We start from the raw sequence: 18,139 nt of genomic DNA on the forward strand, positions 1-18,139 counted from the left end.
ATCCCTGAAGGCCGGTTGATGGGCGCGCGGGTGGCCCAGGGGACCACCCGGGGTCCCGGGGGGGGACGATGGCTCCTTTGCTGGGCGGCGGGAGGAGGGATGGGCTGCGCATGAGCCTTGTCCTTTGCTTGCGATGGAACCTGCGCGAAAAGAGCGATCCTCCCCTGTATGGGAACATTTTGATTTGATTGCTTTCAATAAGGTAAGGTAGAAAAACTACTTTAATATAAATGTGAGTGTGTGTGTGTGTGTGTGTGTGTGTACCTCTCTGAACCAAACATCAACAGAATGAACAATCCATTAGTGTACTGGGAGGCACAAATGAATACCTACCCAAATTTATATAAACTGGCACTCACATTTCTCTGCACCCCAGCTTCATCTGTGCCTTGTGAAAGAATATTTTCTAAAGCTGGTGAAATATTTTCCAAAAAAAAAAAAAGAAATTGTTTAAAGCCAGCCACTGTGGGAAAGCTATTATTTCTAAATAAAAATGAATAACAAATTACCCTTAGCACTTGCTGTATTTTGTTCACATACTAAATTACTAACACAAGCACATTCTTATCTTTGTCTTAAGCAAATAGCCATTGAATTCTTAACAATGTTGACCTCTTGGGCTTCTAGACCACTTGATGGCGCCATAGGGTAAATGAAGCACCATGAAGCTTTGCTACATGTGCAAACCAATTGGCTGCAAAGCTTCATTGCTTCATGAGGCTTCATTTGGCCATCACTAAATTACTTCCGTGTTCCCCCACCCCGTCAAAAGACAGACAGACGACAGAGACGTCACCGGAGCTACCGAAAAAAAGGACTTTTGCTGAAAAGTGGCTACAGCAAATGATGCTCGCACGGAAATGCGGTACAAAATGTGCCGTGAGAATCCCAATGTCGCCGATAAGAGCAGCGCATTTTATGTAGGGTCAAAGAATTTCAGCCATCCAAACTTTGAAAAGCACGAAAAAAACAGAGCATGTGGCAATTAAGCAAACTATCGATGTCAAACAGGACCCCACTCGCCCTATGGACAAGTGGCGGAATAAAGGTAATGAACAGCGACATGCACTGACAAACGTGTTTTTGCTCGCATTTTACAAAGCTAAACATGCACGTTCAATGAGGTCTTATGAGGAGGATATCCCACTTTTAAAAAGGCTTGGAGTTAATGTGGGAGCCGCATAATGCCCTTTATTTTGAATTGGTGCTTCTTATTTCTTTACATTTCACTTCAAAGTAATGGCAATTTTGTTGTGCCAGTTGATGTTAATCAAGCATTAATTGTTAATATAATTAATTAAAGTTAATTGGCTCTAAGTAAAGCTTGTCATAAATTTATCGCATCAGGCGGGTCGGCTCTCAAGCTCAATGAGGACCAAGTCACATCTCCAGGTCCTCCTCTGAGAACCTGGGCAAAAAAATTATGTGCACCCCTGTTTATAATAAAAAACATATCACGCATTCAAGCCGGCCCAGCCTATGCAGCTGCTTAGGGTCCCTGAACACTAGGGGGCCCCCAATCTGGCAATTGTTTAATTCATATTCTATTTTGTTTACTACAGTTTGCTTTATTTTACTTTTGTGAGTTTTGATACTTGATTACAAGCTTAAAAAATACAAATTCTTCCTTAACTTCTTTCTTTCCTCTTTTGGAAAAAGGTTTGGCGCTATCTACTGTAAGTACTGACAATCATTTGGGGTGAGAAGTTTGAAGTCTGCAGTGCAACAAAATCTGATTAATATACAAAATATGGACGTATGGGTTGGATTGCATGTATGGGTTTCACAATACACTGACGAAATGGTGGGCCAAAAATATGGGCCCCTTTGCTTTATTTTGCTTAGGCCCCAAAATGGGCTGGGCCGGCCCTGCACCCATTGGATATTGGACTGAACACATGTATAAATTATCGCTCGTAAAATATATACAACAAATCCTCAAATCCCATTCATATTTGTGTCTGTTGGCAGAGCGAAAATGTATGATAGCACAATAAATGATAATTATTCTATATATTTCTTTATTTTGCGGTCACAGTGTATCAGCTTCACAAAAAGAAATGCAAAACAAACCATTCGGTGTTTCTGTTGCCGCCGGTGTTTCATCAGTGTGATTGCTCCCCTCAATGATCCTTTCATTAGGCTGCATTGGCTTTCGTTTGGGCTCAAATTGATACCCCAAAACACCAAAGAAAGGTTCATAACTCTCCTCGTCACCATTAGAAGAACGTTCGTTACGTCGGATTCGTCGCTGCAACTAGAAACAAAATTGTGCGCCATTATCGCCGCCATTAAGTACTAAGCACTGAGCCGTGTGTTTCCTTGTTGTGACGTCACGCACATAATACGCTAGATTTCCGGGATCTCGGGCACCGGTCGTTTTAGCTTGACAATCGATCCAAATTTCTATCATTTTCTTGGTGTTGCGATGTGTGTAAGTACAGGAAGTGGCATGATATGAATCCAAAAGGCATGCGTTTATGGATAAATGATGGAATATTAGCATTTCCCCAGGTGTTGTCATACCCTTTAAGAGGGGTTTTAATTTCAAATTATTATTACTCATACTAACATGTATCTTTTAAGAATTACTTGTCTTAAAGATCGAGGATCCCTTTAAGTAGAGAAATTTTATTGACTGTATTTGGATCACTCAAAACAAGTTGAGAGGGAGTTTTTTTTTTTTTTTTTAATGTTCTAACAAACAATTGTTATTAACAACAAAGCTAAATGATTCCTTTGCTTATGCACGGCAAACAAAACAATTCCATTCTTTTTTTTTTTTTTTTTGCACATGAATCTAACTCTTTGATCTGGCAAGTCCCCTATCTGTTCCTCGATAACACATTATGACTAAAAGAAATAGGTTTGTACGAATAAGATTTGAGTGGAAATCAATATTCATTTGATCAAATCTATCATATTATCCATATTCCATGGAATCCAAAGTTTATAGCTTATTTATTGATATATTTTTTACTTCATATTTGATTTCAACAAAGACATATGCATCAATTGGCTCAGGTAGGTAACAGAGATTTTTTTCCTTTTATCTTTAAAAAAAATGGTTAAACAAATATTGATCAATACCAATGTTTCACACAACGAGTTCGCTGTGTAAAGCACTGTCATTGAGGATGACTCCGTTAAACAAATGTGCCATCTGTCAGATGGCTTTGCCCATAATAAGAAGACTCATGAAGAAGACCATGATAAAGAACAACCACATGAAGAAGCGATCCAGCACCTTGGCCACCTTCTTCCACTCGCCGGTTCTCTTCTGAGTGGCCTTTTGCTCCCTGTAGCAGTTGGCGATGTATTCCACGTTAGGCAAAATCAGACGCTTCTCATTGCAGGGGGCCCCGTGTGACCGCTCCCCGTCACTCACGCCACCTTTCCGACATCTCTTGGCGTCACACAAGTCGTCATAGTCCATGTCGACGAAGGTTCCATTTTTCCAGGAATCGTAGCAGTTGCTAGGGTCCGAGTCTTGTCTTTCCTCTGTGGTCACGGAGCAAAATCCCTCTATCCCTAAGTTCCGATCTGCTCCGCGGGCACCCGCCAGGCCGTTCATGTTGCGGTTCCTCACCATTGATGGTTCCCTTTTCTCCGACTGTGGAGACATGCAGTTCTCCCCGACCTCGTAAACAAAGCACATTCTCGCCATGTACTGCAAGATGACTTTCTTGGCCCACTTGGGTACAGGCTTGGCATCTGGGCCGCAGTGGTGAATATTCATGATGAAAATGGTCAAGGCAGTGGAGGCAGTAATCATGGTCATGGTGGCTATGTAGTACTTGCCTGTTGGGGATAGACAAGGCATGCAATGTCACGTTGGTTGATACTGGTTATGCTGTTGTTTCGGCCCTCCACCCCTAAACCCTGAATTGAGACAGTTTAGGAACCTTCACACTAACATAACACAATCCTAACCCCTAAAAATGTTAAAGTGATCCTCTAACTTAAATACATGTAGGCTTTAATAAACCACAATTGTTCTCTTGTACTAAAATATGTTGTTAGAAACACATAAAATGTTAAATCAATGGCAATATTTTATCATGTTTAGTCCATATTTTGACCGTTAGTTGGCACCATGGTTTGCGGGCTCGCAGTGATGACGCCATTGGTATCTTTCGTGTTCAACAATTGCTTATTGCTGCCTAAATTCGCGAAGTAAAATGCCACAATGTGCTGCTTTTGGATGCAATTTCCAGTCAAATGGAAACAAGGGGAGTGAAGAGAGTGGTCAAGGTGGAATTATTATTTTTAGTGAATAAATGTGCATAAGTGGAAGCTTCTCCCCCTTTTTGGTCCCTGTATGCACGTATCCTACCCACCACGCGTTACAACTGGCGGCCGAACATTTTTCCTGGATCCTCAGTCAAGTAAGGGATCCTTCTATTTTCTGGCTCCGACGGTCCCACCGCGTCTGCAATATTGGTTTCGGATCTGTCCATTTTTTTGATTCGTCGGTCCCACAGCGACTGTTCGGATCAGTCTATTTTGTGGAATCGACGGCCTGATCGCGGCTGCGACATTGCCATGGGATCAGTCTAATTCCTGGATCTCCGAGTGAGTAAAAAACGCGGATTTGGATTACTATTGCTATCTTTTTTGTTGACTACTCTTCGTGGGAGTTTCCCCCAAATCATACAAAATAATTAACGCACTATGGCACGCTACAGTGACGACAGTGACACTGACGTGGACCTTACAACAATGTTGGGAGTTCGTCAGGGAACGCGTGTTTGCATACTGCTGAGCTCCCGAGTGAAGAGTGGTCAAGGTGGAAATATTATTTTTTGTGAATAAATGTGCATAAGTGGAAGCTTCTCCCCTTTTTGGTAATTTTATACACGTATCCTAGCTACCACGCGTTACAATGTACAAGACATGGATTACACAAGGTGTGCTCTCTGGCCTGTACTGTAAGCACACGACAGCTCTGGATGCTAACAATCTACATAATTATATTGGGATAAGTTTGAAAACACAATATGCTTACCTTGAATATCTGCTAATAAAACTGGACAGCATACACTCTCGCTCCCAACCGGAGTTCCCAACACAACAGCACTCTCTCGCATCACCAGTTTTGCCCAACTTTTGTCTTATCAGGTATTTGCTGCACGCATTTTTCCCTGAAGCTCGTCTTGTGAACAACCGACAGTGCTGTCCTTCTTTTCACTTTTCAGATCTGGTTCAAATAGGAAGGGTAGAACTGACGATATGTTGGGAAAGCTAACGAGTGACATGCTGGAATTTCCGCAACGGGACCAGTGTAGTCACGCACTGCGACGTAACAAGAATGGCGACCTATCACTTAAAATAATTTTACAAACTTTATTAATACAAAAACATGAAGAGGGGTTTTAATATCAAATTATTATAACTCATACGAACATGTATCTTCTAAGAATTACTTGTCTTAAAAACCGAGGATCCCTTTAAATCTGCGAACCTGTTGGAACTCATGTTTGTATGATGAAGGTAAAAATCTGAATTTGAACACAACATACATAGGCACACTTTATTGAAGAGAACCCTGTTTGATCTATGGATGATAGCGACTTCATCATTCTTGGTCACCTTTATTTTCAACACACTGATATCAAAACTAAAGGTTCGGTTCATTTATGATCTGAAAGGGAACCACGGATAGAAAGACGTACTTCTTAAAAGATAAATGTTAGTACGAGTTCCAGTGGTAACTTCTTGACCTCACAATGGCTCCTGGGATGTATAGTATTTTGTGGTTCTTTCGATTTTGAAAAAGCACAAGGAAAGATGGAAATACGGACATACAGTGAGGCAAATAAGTATTTAGTCAACCACCAAATGTGCAAGTTCTCCCACTTCAAAATATTAGAGAGGCCTGTAATTGTCAACATGGGTAAACCTCAAACATGAGAGACAGAATGTGGAAAAAAACTAACAGAAAATCACATTGTGTGATTTTTAAATATTTTTTTTGCAAATCATGGTCGAAAATAGGTATTTGGTCAATACCAAAAGTTCATCTCAATACTTTGTTATGTACCCTTTGTTGGCAATAACGGAGGCCAAAGGTTTTCTGTAACCCTTCTCAAGCTTTTCACACACTGTTGCTGGTATATTGGCCCATTCCTCTATGCATATCTTCTTCGCATTTCGTTGTTCATGCATCATTTAACATTATCATACCGTACACTTATTCAGCAAGTTGTTCTCTATTGTATTTTTATTTTAAATTGCCTTTCAAGATGACATATCTGTTGTATGTGTTGGATTTTTTTCAAGTAAATTTCACCCAAAAATGCGACTTATACTCCGGTGCGACTTATATATGCTTTTTTCCTCTTCGTTGGGCATTTTATGGCTGGTGCGACTTATACTCAGGTGCGACTTATAGTCCGAAAAATACGGTATGTACTTGCCGGTTTTAGCAGATGAGCGCATGTGTTGGACCTCTCACCGCGGAAAAGAAATTGCAGTAACCCGGTAGTATTCGTCGAGTGACAGTGACAATCTACATCAGGGGTCCCCAAACTACGGCCCGCGGACCAGATGCGGCCCACCTCCACATTTGGTCAGGCCCCCTGAACAATACCAGAGAGCTTTTTGATTTTTTTTTTTTTTTTTTAATAGTGTTATTTGTTTCCTGGCTGTTTTCAGTGAAGAACCCAGAGAGGGTTATTTGTTTATTATCTATTTAATTCATCGTGTTATTATTATATATTATTATTATATTATATATTATTATTATTTTTATTTTATTTACTTTTGTTCCGCGAAGAATCCAGAAAGGGTTATTTGATTGTGGCTTTCTGAAAAACAATACATTTTTACGTTTAGGCACTCCTGCAATCTTCACACTTTTTCTGTTACAAACTGACCCCGGCCCCTCATCAGAGAAGGGAAAAGTTATGTGGTCCTCACAGGAAAAACTTTCAGGACCCCTGATCTACATCATCACCCCGAGCATGCATTGCGCGCTTAAAACATGGTGCCCTCCGTAGGTCAAAACATGTACTAAATATTATTGATTTTTAAATCAATGGCAATATTTTATGTGTTTCTGATAACATATTTTCGTAAAAGAGAACAATTGTGGCTTATTAGAGCCTACAAGTCTTTAAGTCTGAGGTTCCCTTTAAAGGCTGCAGGCCTGTCGAGTCACCATTCAGGTTGTTGTTGTTCTTGTTGACACTAACTTTAAAGTCCTGCTCTTCAGTCAGTCATGAGCCAATCATCTCATACAGGAATTTCCTGATTGATGATATTGTTTTGGGGAAAAAAATCTTTGTTTTTAATTGTTGTTTCATATTGTGGACTTTTTAAGGGATATTGCACTTGCTCTTGAGTGTGTGGTGTGTTTCTTTCCTTAGGCTCCCTGTTAACTGTTTTACATAGTGCAGGATAGAAGATTACATTTAGACACCTGTAGTCATTTGGCCTAAGACACTAACCTTCAACCTTCCTAGCTAGTAAGCAAACCCAAAGTTTTTCTTTGGCTAGTGCTTCTGTATGTGAGGTACACTATGACCTGCATATTTCTGACATAGGATCAGAGGCTGAACAATCTGTAATAGACTGATCGTGCATCCCTACCAATCAGTGGTACATTCTCCGAGGGTGGCATGATCTCCGCAACCAACAATTGAAAGACAGTCAACGCCAGCATAACGGTGACCCCCAAAGACACTTTCTCTCCAGAGTCGGCAGGCAGGTAGAAGCCCAGTGGAGCTAGAAACGAGATCATCACACACGGTATCAGCAGGTTGAAGACATAGAAAGACGCCCTCCTCTTGAGTTTTAAGGTGTACGTGACATCAGGGTAAGGATCAGCGCAGCAGCCGTACAATATGACATTCCTGGTGGCCGGCATGCCAAGGACTTCCCACTCCACATTGTCCACCAGGTCTGCCAGATCGGCACTCTCCATGGCGTTAAGGATATCCAGCTGGTTGCCATTGTAGGTCCATGAGCCATAGGTGAACCTGCATTGCTGTGCATCAAAGGGAAAAAAGGACACATCCACCTTGCAAGAGCTTTTGGTAATTGCCGGCGAGTCCCACATGATCTGGCCATCATGGCTGATTACCACGTTGGTGTCCATGGGGCCTGTGAAGTGATCGTCGGCACTGAAAGGCAGAAACATACCTCATAAGTAGGAATGGATTGGATTGTGTTAATTCTGGAGGGTTGCGCAGGAACCAGAGTACTAAAATTTTTATTCCGAGGCTACTGTCAGTCCTCAAAATGTTTATTGCCTGAACTGGAGAACTCTTTGGCGTAAATAGACGTCCGAAAAGACACAAGTACACCAATTATTCTATGTACAGTGGTATGAAAAAGTGTCTGAACCTTTTGGAATTTCTCACATTTCTGCATAAAATCACCATCAAATGTGATCTAATCTTTGTCAAAATCACACAGATGTAAAAACAGTGTCTGCTCGATCTAAAACCGCCCAAACATATATAGGTTTTCATATTTCAATGAGGATAGCATGCAAAAAATGACAGAAGTGGAAAAAATAAGTACGTGAACACTCTGCCTAAGGAGACTTAAAGAGCAATTGAAACCAATTTTTACCAAACAATTTAAAGGGCATGTAGCGGCAAAGGGGGTCTGAGACATCAATAGAACCGTTATGTGCCAAGATAACAAATATTGATAAAGTTAACAAAAAAATCAATCACATTAATGAGCAATTATCGAAAATAGATCGAAAATGACGAACATTCCCGAAAGTGTTCCGGAAACAGCCGAATGGGGCGGGGACGTCACGACAAGTGATTGACAGTCGAGGCGGAGCCAGGTGCCATTGTTTTTTAACGACGAGAGAGTAGCGTTGGGGTTTGTTTGACCAAAACATCACAAAAATGGTTCAAAACTGCTGTGCTATGTGGTGTACAAATAGTTATTTATCGGAATATAGTATCCATGAGTTCCCGAATGCGAAAAAAAAAAGCTGGACTACGCAGACAATGGGTGAAGTTAATCCGTGTAAAGAGGGCTAATTTTCTAGACACAGCCTCCGGCACGCTTTTCTGTGGTGCGCATTTTCCACCTGAAAGCTTCTCGAACTATGGACAAATGAAATTGGATTTTTCCAAAAGATTGCTGCTCAAAGGAGATGCGGTGCCGACCATACACGCGCAGCGACCTAAATGTCCCGAGATATCAAGAAAGAGGACGATGAGTGGCAAAGGAGGCTAAGGCTAAGCAAAGGAGGGGAGCAGCCAAGCTCGAAATGGCCAGAGTGAGTATTCTTTTATAATAAAAAAATGTCACGCATTGGATACAGGACTGGACACATGTATAAATTATCGTTCGTAAAATATATAGAACAAATCCTCTGATCCCATTCATATTTATGCCTGTTGGCAGAGCGAAAAGCTATGATAGCGCAATAAATGATAATTATTCTATGCATTCCTTTATTTTGCAGTCACGGTGTATCAGCTTCACAAAAAGAAATGCAAAACAAATCATTGGTGTTTCCCACACGATCTGCTGCCGATGTTTCATCAGTGTCTTTGCTTCCCTCAATGACCGTTTCATTACGCTGCATTGGCGTTCGTTTGGGCTCAAATTGGTAACCTAAAACACCGATTAAAGCTTCGTAACTCTCCTCGTCACCATTAGATGAACATTCGTTACGTCCTTCTACGTCGGATTCGTCGCTGAAACGAAATTGTCTGCCATCATCGCCGCCATTCAGTATTAAAGCACTGAGCCTTTTTCTTGTTGAAGAAACACCCCTCACTGTCAATTCTGAATTCTCTTTTATTGACAACGAGGGGTGTTTCTTCATGAGGGAACCTGGAATATGTGCAGGACGAACACAATGCATCAGCATAAACAGCTCAAAACACCCCTAATTCTCCCCTCACTAGAAGGAATTATATTGATGCAGACAGGCGCTGCCCCCCTAGTGGCCGGTGGCACTCTCTTCACTTGTCGTGACGTCACGCACACAATCTGCCAGATCTCGGGCGCCGGTCGTTTTAGCTTGGCAATCGAGCCAAATTTCTCTCATTTTCTTGTGTGTAATTACACGAAGTGGCATGATATGAATACAAAAGGCATGCGTTTATGGATAAATGATGGAATATTAACATTTTCCCAGGGCATGACATACCCTTTAAGTCAGGTGTGTACCCAATCACTGATGAGTGGTATAAAGCTGCCCTGCCCAATATAAAACACACTCCTGGTAAGAATTGTCTTGATGAGAAGCATTGTCTGATGTGCATCATGGCTCGGTCAAAAGAGCTGTCTGAAGACCTGTGATCAAGGAATGTTGATTTGTATAAAGCTGTGAAAGGATACAAAACCTATAAAAGTCTGGATGTTTATCAATCGACAGTCAGAGAAGTTGTTTACAAATGGAGAGAGTTTGAAACTGTTGCATCTCTCCCAAGGAGTGGCCGTCCACCAAAGATGACGCTAAGAGTTCAGCACAGAATACTCAGAGAGGTAAAAAGGAACCCTAGAGTGTCTGCTAAAGACTTACAGAAATCACTGGCACAGTCCAATATCTCTGTGCACACATCACCTATATGTAAAACTGTCAGAGAATAGTGTTCATGAGAGGACTCCACGGAGGAAGCCACTGCTGTCTAATGTTCGCATTAGGCACTTGGATACTCCACGGAAGTTTTGGCAAAATATTTTGTGGACTGGTTAAAACCAAAGTTGACTCGTTTGGGAGTAACACACAACGTCATGTGTGGAGGCAAAATTCAACAGCTCACCAACATTAACACCTCATCTCCACCGTGAAGCATTGTGGATGAAGCATCATGATTTGGGACTGTTTTGCTGCCTCAGGGCCTGGACAACTTGCAATCAGTAATGGAAGAATGAATTCAAAAGTTTGTCAGGATGTTTTGCAGGAAGGCTTAGGGTTAGGACTAAAACCAGGATGGATGCCGCAACAAGACAATAATCCAAAACACAGAAGTAACTTTAATTCAGAATGGTTTTAGAAGAACAAAATACACGTTAAATGTGATGGTTCACTGACTTATTTTCCCCCCTTCTGTCATTGTTTGCATACTATCCTCATTAAAATATGAAAAACAATAAATGTTTGGGTGGTTTTAAATAAAGCAGACACTGTTTTTTCATCTGTGTGATTTTGACAAAGATCAGATCACATTTGACAGTGACTTTATACAGAAATGTAAGAAATTCCAAAAGGTTCAGATACATTTTCATACCACTTTATATTTTATGCATTTCCAGTAAAGTCAAGGCAAATAAAGTCAAGTTTCAAAAATCGATTTCATATAAACTGTGCCCATTTACTGAGGCATAAAAAAGAGGTCTGGACTCTCCTGTACATAATGTCTTCAAAAAAAAAAAAAAAAAAAAAAAGCTAATTATCATACAATGGTAACTCGACACCAGTCCGACCTACTTGTTATATAGGACTATATCGGGTTTCCATACATAACTGCTAGGTATACGGATGGTATCGAGTCCATCATAGTCTTCCTTACTCCATTTGAGATGAGCATCCAGCCACACTCGTCGTATCCACAAATAGGCTGTCAGTATTTGGTTTCGTTCATCCTGTAAAGGATCCAAACTATTTGTAATGAATTATAATTTAACCTTGTTGGACATCCGTTCCATTTCAACTAGGAATAGCTGGCAGCGTATGAGTTAGTTTGTATTTTACCATGTCGATGATTTGCGAGAGTGTGACCTGCAGGGTGACGTTCAGGATGGCATCTGTGTCCTCTACCGGCCTTAGAGCGCTGGTGTAGTTGTCAAAGAGATCATTAAGGAGCTTCTGGGCGAACCTGCCGTGTGCGCACCAGGAGACTGTGGACATAGGAGACATCAATATCAAATGGAATGAATGCACATTCAAGCATTGGTTACCAGGATGCACACATTTCTTGAAGTCTACTCTGCATTTATGTCCGTTTTACATAGCTTATTAGCATTTTATGTAGCTATAATAAAAATACAATTAGTTTGCCTTGCTTTGCCAAATTGATTAACCTCTCTCTCATATGACCAGGGGTGAAAGTGGCTAGAATTTCTTGCCGGAACTCCCCGACGTGCAGGTCGCCACGGAGCCAGATTTTTTTCAAACCTCTTAAACTACTGAAATGCAGGGAAAACTGTTTTAGCAGTTATTTCTATAACACATACAAAAACTGATTTTCATTCAAAATTGTATTTTTGTCAATGATTTGCAAAATAAAAGTAAACAAAAACGGCAATAACCCCCATCTCCATCTCCTAATTTTTATTTTCCCTCATTTCCTCACTTACTAAATTCTAAATATCTATTTTAACTTCTTAAGAACATTGGATGTACTGTATATTAAAATTGAAGTTAATGTAAACATTTACTTTTTGTTTATTTTTTTAATAACAAACAAGTAACATACATTCAGAAAAATACCGGTAAATACAAATTACTTATATTATGCAACGTGAAAGGGAATATATTTTGAAGATCGCACAAACATTGACTTTTTTAAATCATAAGGAAATGAATAAGTAGCTTAACATAAATGAACAAATATCTGTCCAAAGTGCACATTGACAGCTAAGATGTTCTGAACCTCCCCATCAGAGTAAATAAAACTAAATATGATAAATAAGCCTCCTCAACTCTTTCCTTGCTCTTAAAGATTTGATCCATGTTATGTTGCATTGCCCTTTTTTGTCGCACCAATTCAACAAACTTTTTTTTTTTTTTTGCTGTTCCAGAAAACATGCACATTTGAACCAATCCGAGCTAACTATCTCTGCTGATCACATGTCAGTATGTCAGCCAATTGAACAGAAAAATGAGTCCAGGTGTTTTGCTTTGCTGCGTGCATTCACATATTGATGTGACTCATCGTTGTCAGCCTCAGATAACTGCAGCAGCTGGGGAAACCTCCATGCTTTTTTTTTTTTTTTTGTAAATTACATAGCGTTTTGACAGTTGCCGTCATATTTTTGGAATCAAAGCACTGAGTACCGGAACAGCATTGCGACCCTGAATCTTATACCGGAACTGCGTTCTGGCCCTGATTCTTATACCGGAACTGCGTTCCTGATCGTTCTGGTCCACTTTCACCCCTGCATATGACACAACATTTAAACTATCAGCAGTTAAGTGAATCCTGTGCTTTGGATGTGGCAGATGGTGAGCCGAGATCACTTCATGATGGCTCACCCCTTGTTGTTGATTCTGACCCAAATCTGCATCTACTTCCATCAATTAAACATGTGAGTGTAAAATGTTGGTAAGACACACACAAACACCAGAGGCAGGAAAAGGAACATACTTGAAGACATTTTGGGTCGATGAAGAAGTTATTTAATTGCATTTTGTGTTGTTATGTTGCTAGCACATGTTTTTTTTTTTTTTAAAACTTGGTTAACAAGGTCAACACAGGAAGGATTATGATGGCAGTGAAATCCCTGCACATCTGGACGCTGTGAGGCCGTTTTTCATTAAAAAAAAAAAAAAAAAAAGCAGCATGATAATGAAATGTACAAAAAACCAACATGTCAGTCATGCAAAACCATTTTTCCCTGTAAAAAATTAAACAATCTTATAATGCATGTAAAAAGTAACCAATAAAACTTGATTGGAATGCACATATATATAATATGTTAATATTTACATATATTGCATATGAGGTGTTAAAGTATTAAAAACAATCTTAATGAATGGAATCAGCATGTGTATGTAATATAAAATTTTGTAAAGTAAAAAAGTAATAAAAATACAAATATGTTTAAAAAAACAACAAATAATAAAACATGTTTACATAATGACAACATCTTAAAACATGACACCCAGTCTATAAAATACTATTTTGAAAAATTAATGTTAAACATAAAATAATAAGCAATAAAATACACAATTCAAAAGTTCAATATTGGGGTGCGGTTGAATCTTTACTTGGAAATTATAAAAACAATTCTAAATGTTGCACGGTTTTAAAATGTTAACCTGTCAAAAATAAATTCATAAAAACAGTGTTCTTCATGTATTATTGTTTTTTTAAATAACACAAAAATGTAATAGTTTGTTTTAACTGAAATTACAATAACAACAAATAATCGATAGTATTATACATATAATATATAGCCTACTGAAAAAAAAAAGATTTAAAAAATGCTAGAATTTTTTAGTAAATTAAATGTAAGGGAGGGGGAAATATTCTTACCTGGCAACACTGAAGCAAAAAACAACATGCACAATAAACTTTGCATTTCCGATCCTTTCATGCCGCTAAAAGAGATCTACCCCAAACCAACGAGCATTTAACACAAAAAACTCTAATATTTCACTATAATGTGACGAAAAGACAAACTAGATTAAAATTCAACATTCTTTATCGTTCTGCGCTCCATCCTCTGCATTTGTGGGAGGCGGCGCGCTGTACTGACGTCATTGTTGTCATCATTAGCTTCAGTACCACGGTTAACATCTTCCCTCTCCCCGACAGACACCCACCCCAAAAAACCCCCACATTCTTCATTCCCGACTGGAAAAGCTCAATCAGTGGGTGACAATATATTCATGCTATTTTGTGCGCATCATGTATGTGAGCCTACTCACGCTTTTGTCGTCTTCGGCTCTTGCACGCAACGGACGCCATATCAAGTAGGTCACTACATTAGGTACACTTTCACAGCTGTGTTGAGTGGTTTCATTTAAGTGGACACTAAACCCTTTTCACAACTTGGTGTTTAATGTTAAATATTACTTCTTCCTGATGTTTGATTTACATAATTGTGTGTTTTTGTGCCAGCTGGCAACCAAATCAAGGTGTACCCATCCCGTACCTGCCCGTAGTAACACTGAAAAATAAATCTTTGGATTTACATTAAAAAAAAAAAAAAAAAAAAAAAAAAAAAATGGATATCAGTTGCACACAATAAAATCATGTTATGCCAACATGAATATTGTACATAACAAAATCATGTTACATCATTATAAATATTTCCTTTTTACTACACCTGCAGTGGCGCCCCCAGGGGGTGGCCAGGGGTGGCCACGGCCACCCCTACAAATTTGTTGGCCACCCCACTGGCCACCCCGCTTGCCAGTATATCGATAGATTGTTGCAGCATCAGTTATGCATTTCATCCCAAATGCAAATCTGCCAGCACCTGCTTTTCCCCAGTAATGATTTGGTTTTGTTAAATGTACACCTTATGCCTAATATATACATAACACAATAAAACAGAATAGTTGTGGAACTCAAAATGTTGACTGGACAGTTATGGACGATGCACATTAAATCATTAGTAACATCAAATATTACACAATACACCAAAGTATATCAGTAGCCGTGTCCTTAAGTCTTTCTGATAGTTTTCCCCTGACCTTTTTACTGCAATAATATAATGAAAACCTGAAATTATGGCTTTTAGTTTTGGCCACCCCAAAATTTTAAGTGGCCCCATCTGGCCACCCCTATGAAAAATTTCTGGAGGCGCCACTGTACACCTGTGAATTTTACGTTACACAAACATCATTTTGTCATGTAGTTATCTGTAATCTGTTCACATTTAGCCAACAATGAAATTGTTTTAACAGCACAATTATTTCATTGAAATATAGATATAAAAAATATATATTCAATTTTAGTTGATTTTTATGCTCAAAAAAGCATATTCTGCTAATACTTTCTGAAAGAACTACAGGCATTATTACAATTATCAAACACATAGAGCATAGAACATAAAGGTTCAATCCTTTAATTTGGATTTAACCACAAATATAATGCGGAAAACACAGACAAGACCGAAAAAGCAGTTTCTGCTCTTGCACTCCTCTTTAAAAGAAACTGCTTTATTTTAAGGCAAAACAACTGTCGTGTTTGATAGAACAATATGTTTATATGCTGCCATAGCAGATTAATGGCGTATTAAGCCTCCAAACTATTTTTAATTAGTCCGTTTTACCCTGAAAACCCCCGTTTACAGACGTAGCGCAACCGCTTTTCTTTTAACCCAGCCATAAAACTAAGGTACTTAATTATATTTATTATTCAAAATGTCTGTCATTTTTAGCTTAGAATCATTAATTGACGTCTAATATTTCATTTAGAAAAAAAAAAAACGACTTAAAAAAATTATTCACTCGCATATTTTAAACTTTTAAACAAATGACATCACAATGAAAAAAAATGGCGTCTAAAAAAAGTCACGGAGATCTACCTCATAACTATCGCTTAATTGTATTTTTTTTTGTTACTGTCACATTTTCTCGATAATCGATCCAAACAAAGAAAAAAGGGGCAAATATATTAAAAAGAAAATCTCGAACACTCCTTGATGTCTGCAATTTCTGCATCGCGACCCTTGTTATACTGCCATGTTTTACCCATAAAATCCCCCAAAAATCCAGCTGTGGGCATTCACAACTGTGTCTTGACACTCAGAGATACATGTTACATGGTTAGTATGAAAGCTGTACCACATATAAACAGGAAGGATTGTCTCATGAGTGATTTGTTCGAGGATTCAAGGTAATTATTAAATTTTGTTTTTTCACAAGAATTTTTAACGTAAAAAGGTGTAAGGTTCCCGCCACATTGTCTAACAAACTAGCATCGTACTTTGACATATTTACGTAAAATAAATGCTAACTGCACGTTTTTTTTTTTTTTTTGCAATTAACCAAGAATCAAGGCTGTTTTGCGTCCATATCTATAAAGAATTCAGGGATTGAAGGGGTGCCCCGCGTCATTATGAAGTCTATGGTTATGCCATGATTACCCAATATTGATCCATTTATGTCACATCAAATTATAAAGTGCACTATCTGCTTTTGAAAAAATTGAAGGCTTTCAGGTGTGCTTTGTAGTGCGGAAAATACGGTAATCATGAAGGCTGATTATGTATTTGTAGTCAACTTAGTTATTTTGATAGTTGGCTAATATAGCTAAAATATATATATTAATATAAAATAAAGTGTGAGAAGATGGATTTACGCATGCTATAATTGGTTCTGGCTATTTTGTGGAACTTGTACAATAGTAGGAAATTGTGTTTGTGGAAGGCAAACTTAAAAAAATAGTCCAATGAGTCTGTCTAATCATATCTTTCAATAACTACAGGTGCAGTGCAAAAGATGATCTTGAACTTGTACAGTTATGAGAGGTCTACGTTAGTCCGAGTCTCCTTTACCGCATGTGTTTTGGGTACCCTCTGCTTGCCACTGACGGGCCTCTTGGTCTGCATAGTCATCTCCTCTCTCTACCATTACGAGGACTCTACAAGAACACACTGCCAGGTAGGAAGATAAACCCAAGCCTTTTCTTTATAGTGTTCATAGAACATGCATACGGCCCATTATCCACTTCAATTAGTTTATATACCAAATTTTTGTTCATAGCATAAGTCTAATGAAGTTGTGACGCTATATAACATGTTAATATAAAAACAATACAATGATTTGAAATTCATTTTCCAGAATACATTCAATTAAATACACACAAAAAAATGTGTATCGAACCATTCTTTCTGTATGTGTGTACAGTAGGGCTATCACAATGAATTGACTAATCAACAACTAATCTGTTATCAATTTGACTATATTGATAGTTGATGAATCATTTAGAGATGTTATTGTCCTTTCTGAGCCTCTTAATAGTAAATATTCGCATTTATTATATATATTTTTTTCAAATCCAAATTTATGTAGTGATATTTTTAATTCATAAATTGGAGTATGAAATATTATTAAAGGGGAGATAACGTTGTTTTCCAACAATTTGCATAAGCTAGGTCTAATGACAGTGTGCCCTGGTTGAAGTGAAAACCAGCCTCCTTGTCTGGTTCTCAGTCGACGTTTTTTTTTTACCCCGCGACTACCCGTAACTAAACTTAAGCAAAAATATCACGGTATTACAGCTCCAAAATGTGTTACTTTAAGCAAAAATATTTTTTTCCATTGAACAGGATTTTTATTTTTCAAAACATAACACACAGAACATAAGTATAATATTAAGTTAAAATAGAAAATAACAAAATGACACTGAAATATTCTAAATAAAATTTAAAATAAATGCAGTCCTTTATGTAAGGCTAAACCCACAGCCACAGCTCAACATTATTATCATCAAAAATAATTGAATTATTTTACATAAAAAGCACGTGTGTATGA

At 38.6% G+C, this 18,139-nt stretch overlaps 2 protein-coding genes across 4 annotated transcripts in view; one reads left to right on the forward strand and one right to left on the reverse strand.

Moving 5' to 3' along the window:
- LOC130911127 (neuronal acetylcholine receptor subunit alpha-10-like) lies at positions 1 to 14,386 on the reverse strand. 2 transcript variants are annotated; one of them, XM_057828856.1, is made up of 5 exons: positions 14,187 to 14,386; positions 11,708 to 11,826; positions 11,417 to 11,571; positions 7,594 to 8,126; positions 1 to 3,801 (listed from the first exon to the last, which is right to left on the reverse strand). In XM_057828856.1, exons 1-5 carry the CDS (start codon positions 14,245 to 14,247, stop codon positions 3,167 to 3,169), a joined length of 1,503 nt encoding a protein of 500 aa, XP_057684839.1. In that variant the 5' UTR covers positions 14,248 to 14,386; the 3' UTR covers positions 1 to 3,166. The 2 variants fall into 2 exon arrangements, with proteins under 2 accessions (XP_057684839.1, XP_057684838.1); XM_057828855.1 differs by having other exon boundaries at positions 11,681 to 11,826.
- The window catches only part of LOC130911128 (post-GPI attachment to proteins factor 2-like), a 16,897-nt gene continuing 12,885 nt past the window's right edge, over positions 14,128 to 18,139 (forward strand). For both annotated transcript variants that reach the window (XM_057828857.1, XM_057828859.1), the window contains exons 1-2: positions 14,128 to 14,626; positions 17,091 to 17,266. In XM_057828857.1, coding sequence (XP_057684840.1) covers positions 17,105 to 17,266 — 162 coding nt within the window. In that variant the 5' untranslated portion in view covers positions 14,128 to 14,626; positions 17,091 to 17,104. The remainder of the gene's footprint in view (positions 14,627 to 17,090; positions 17,267 to 18,139) is intronic.

The sequence above is a fragment of the Corythoichthys intestinalis genome, unplaced genomic scaffold (genome assembly GCF_030265065.1).
Source record: "Corythoichthys intestinalis isolate RoL2023-P3 unplaced genomic scaffold, ASM3026506v1 HiC_scaffold_23, whole genome shotgun sequence".
Classification (NCBI taxonomy): Eukaryota; Metazoa; Chordata; class Actinopteri; order Syngnathiformes; family Syngnathidae; genus Corythoichthys; species Corythoichthys intestinalis.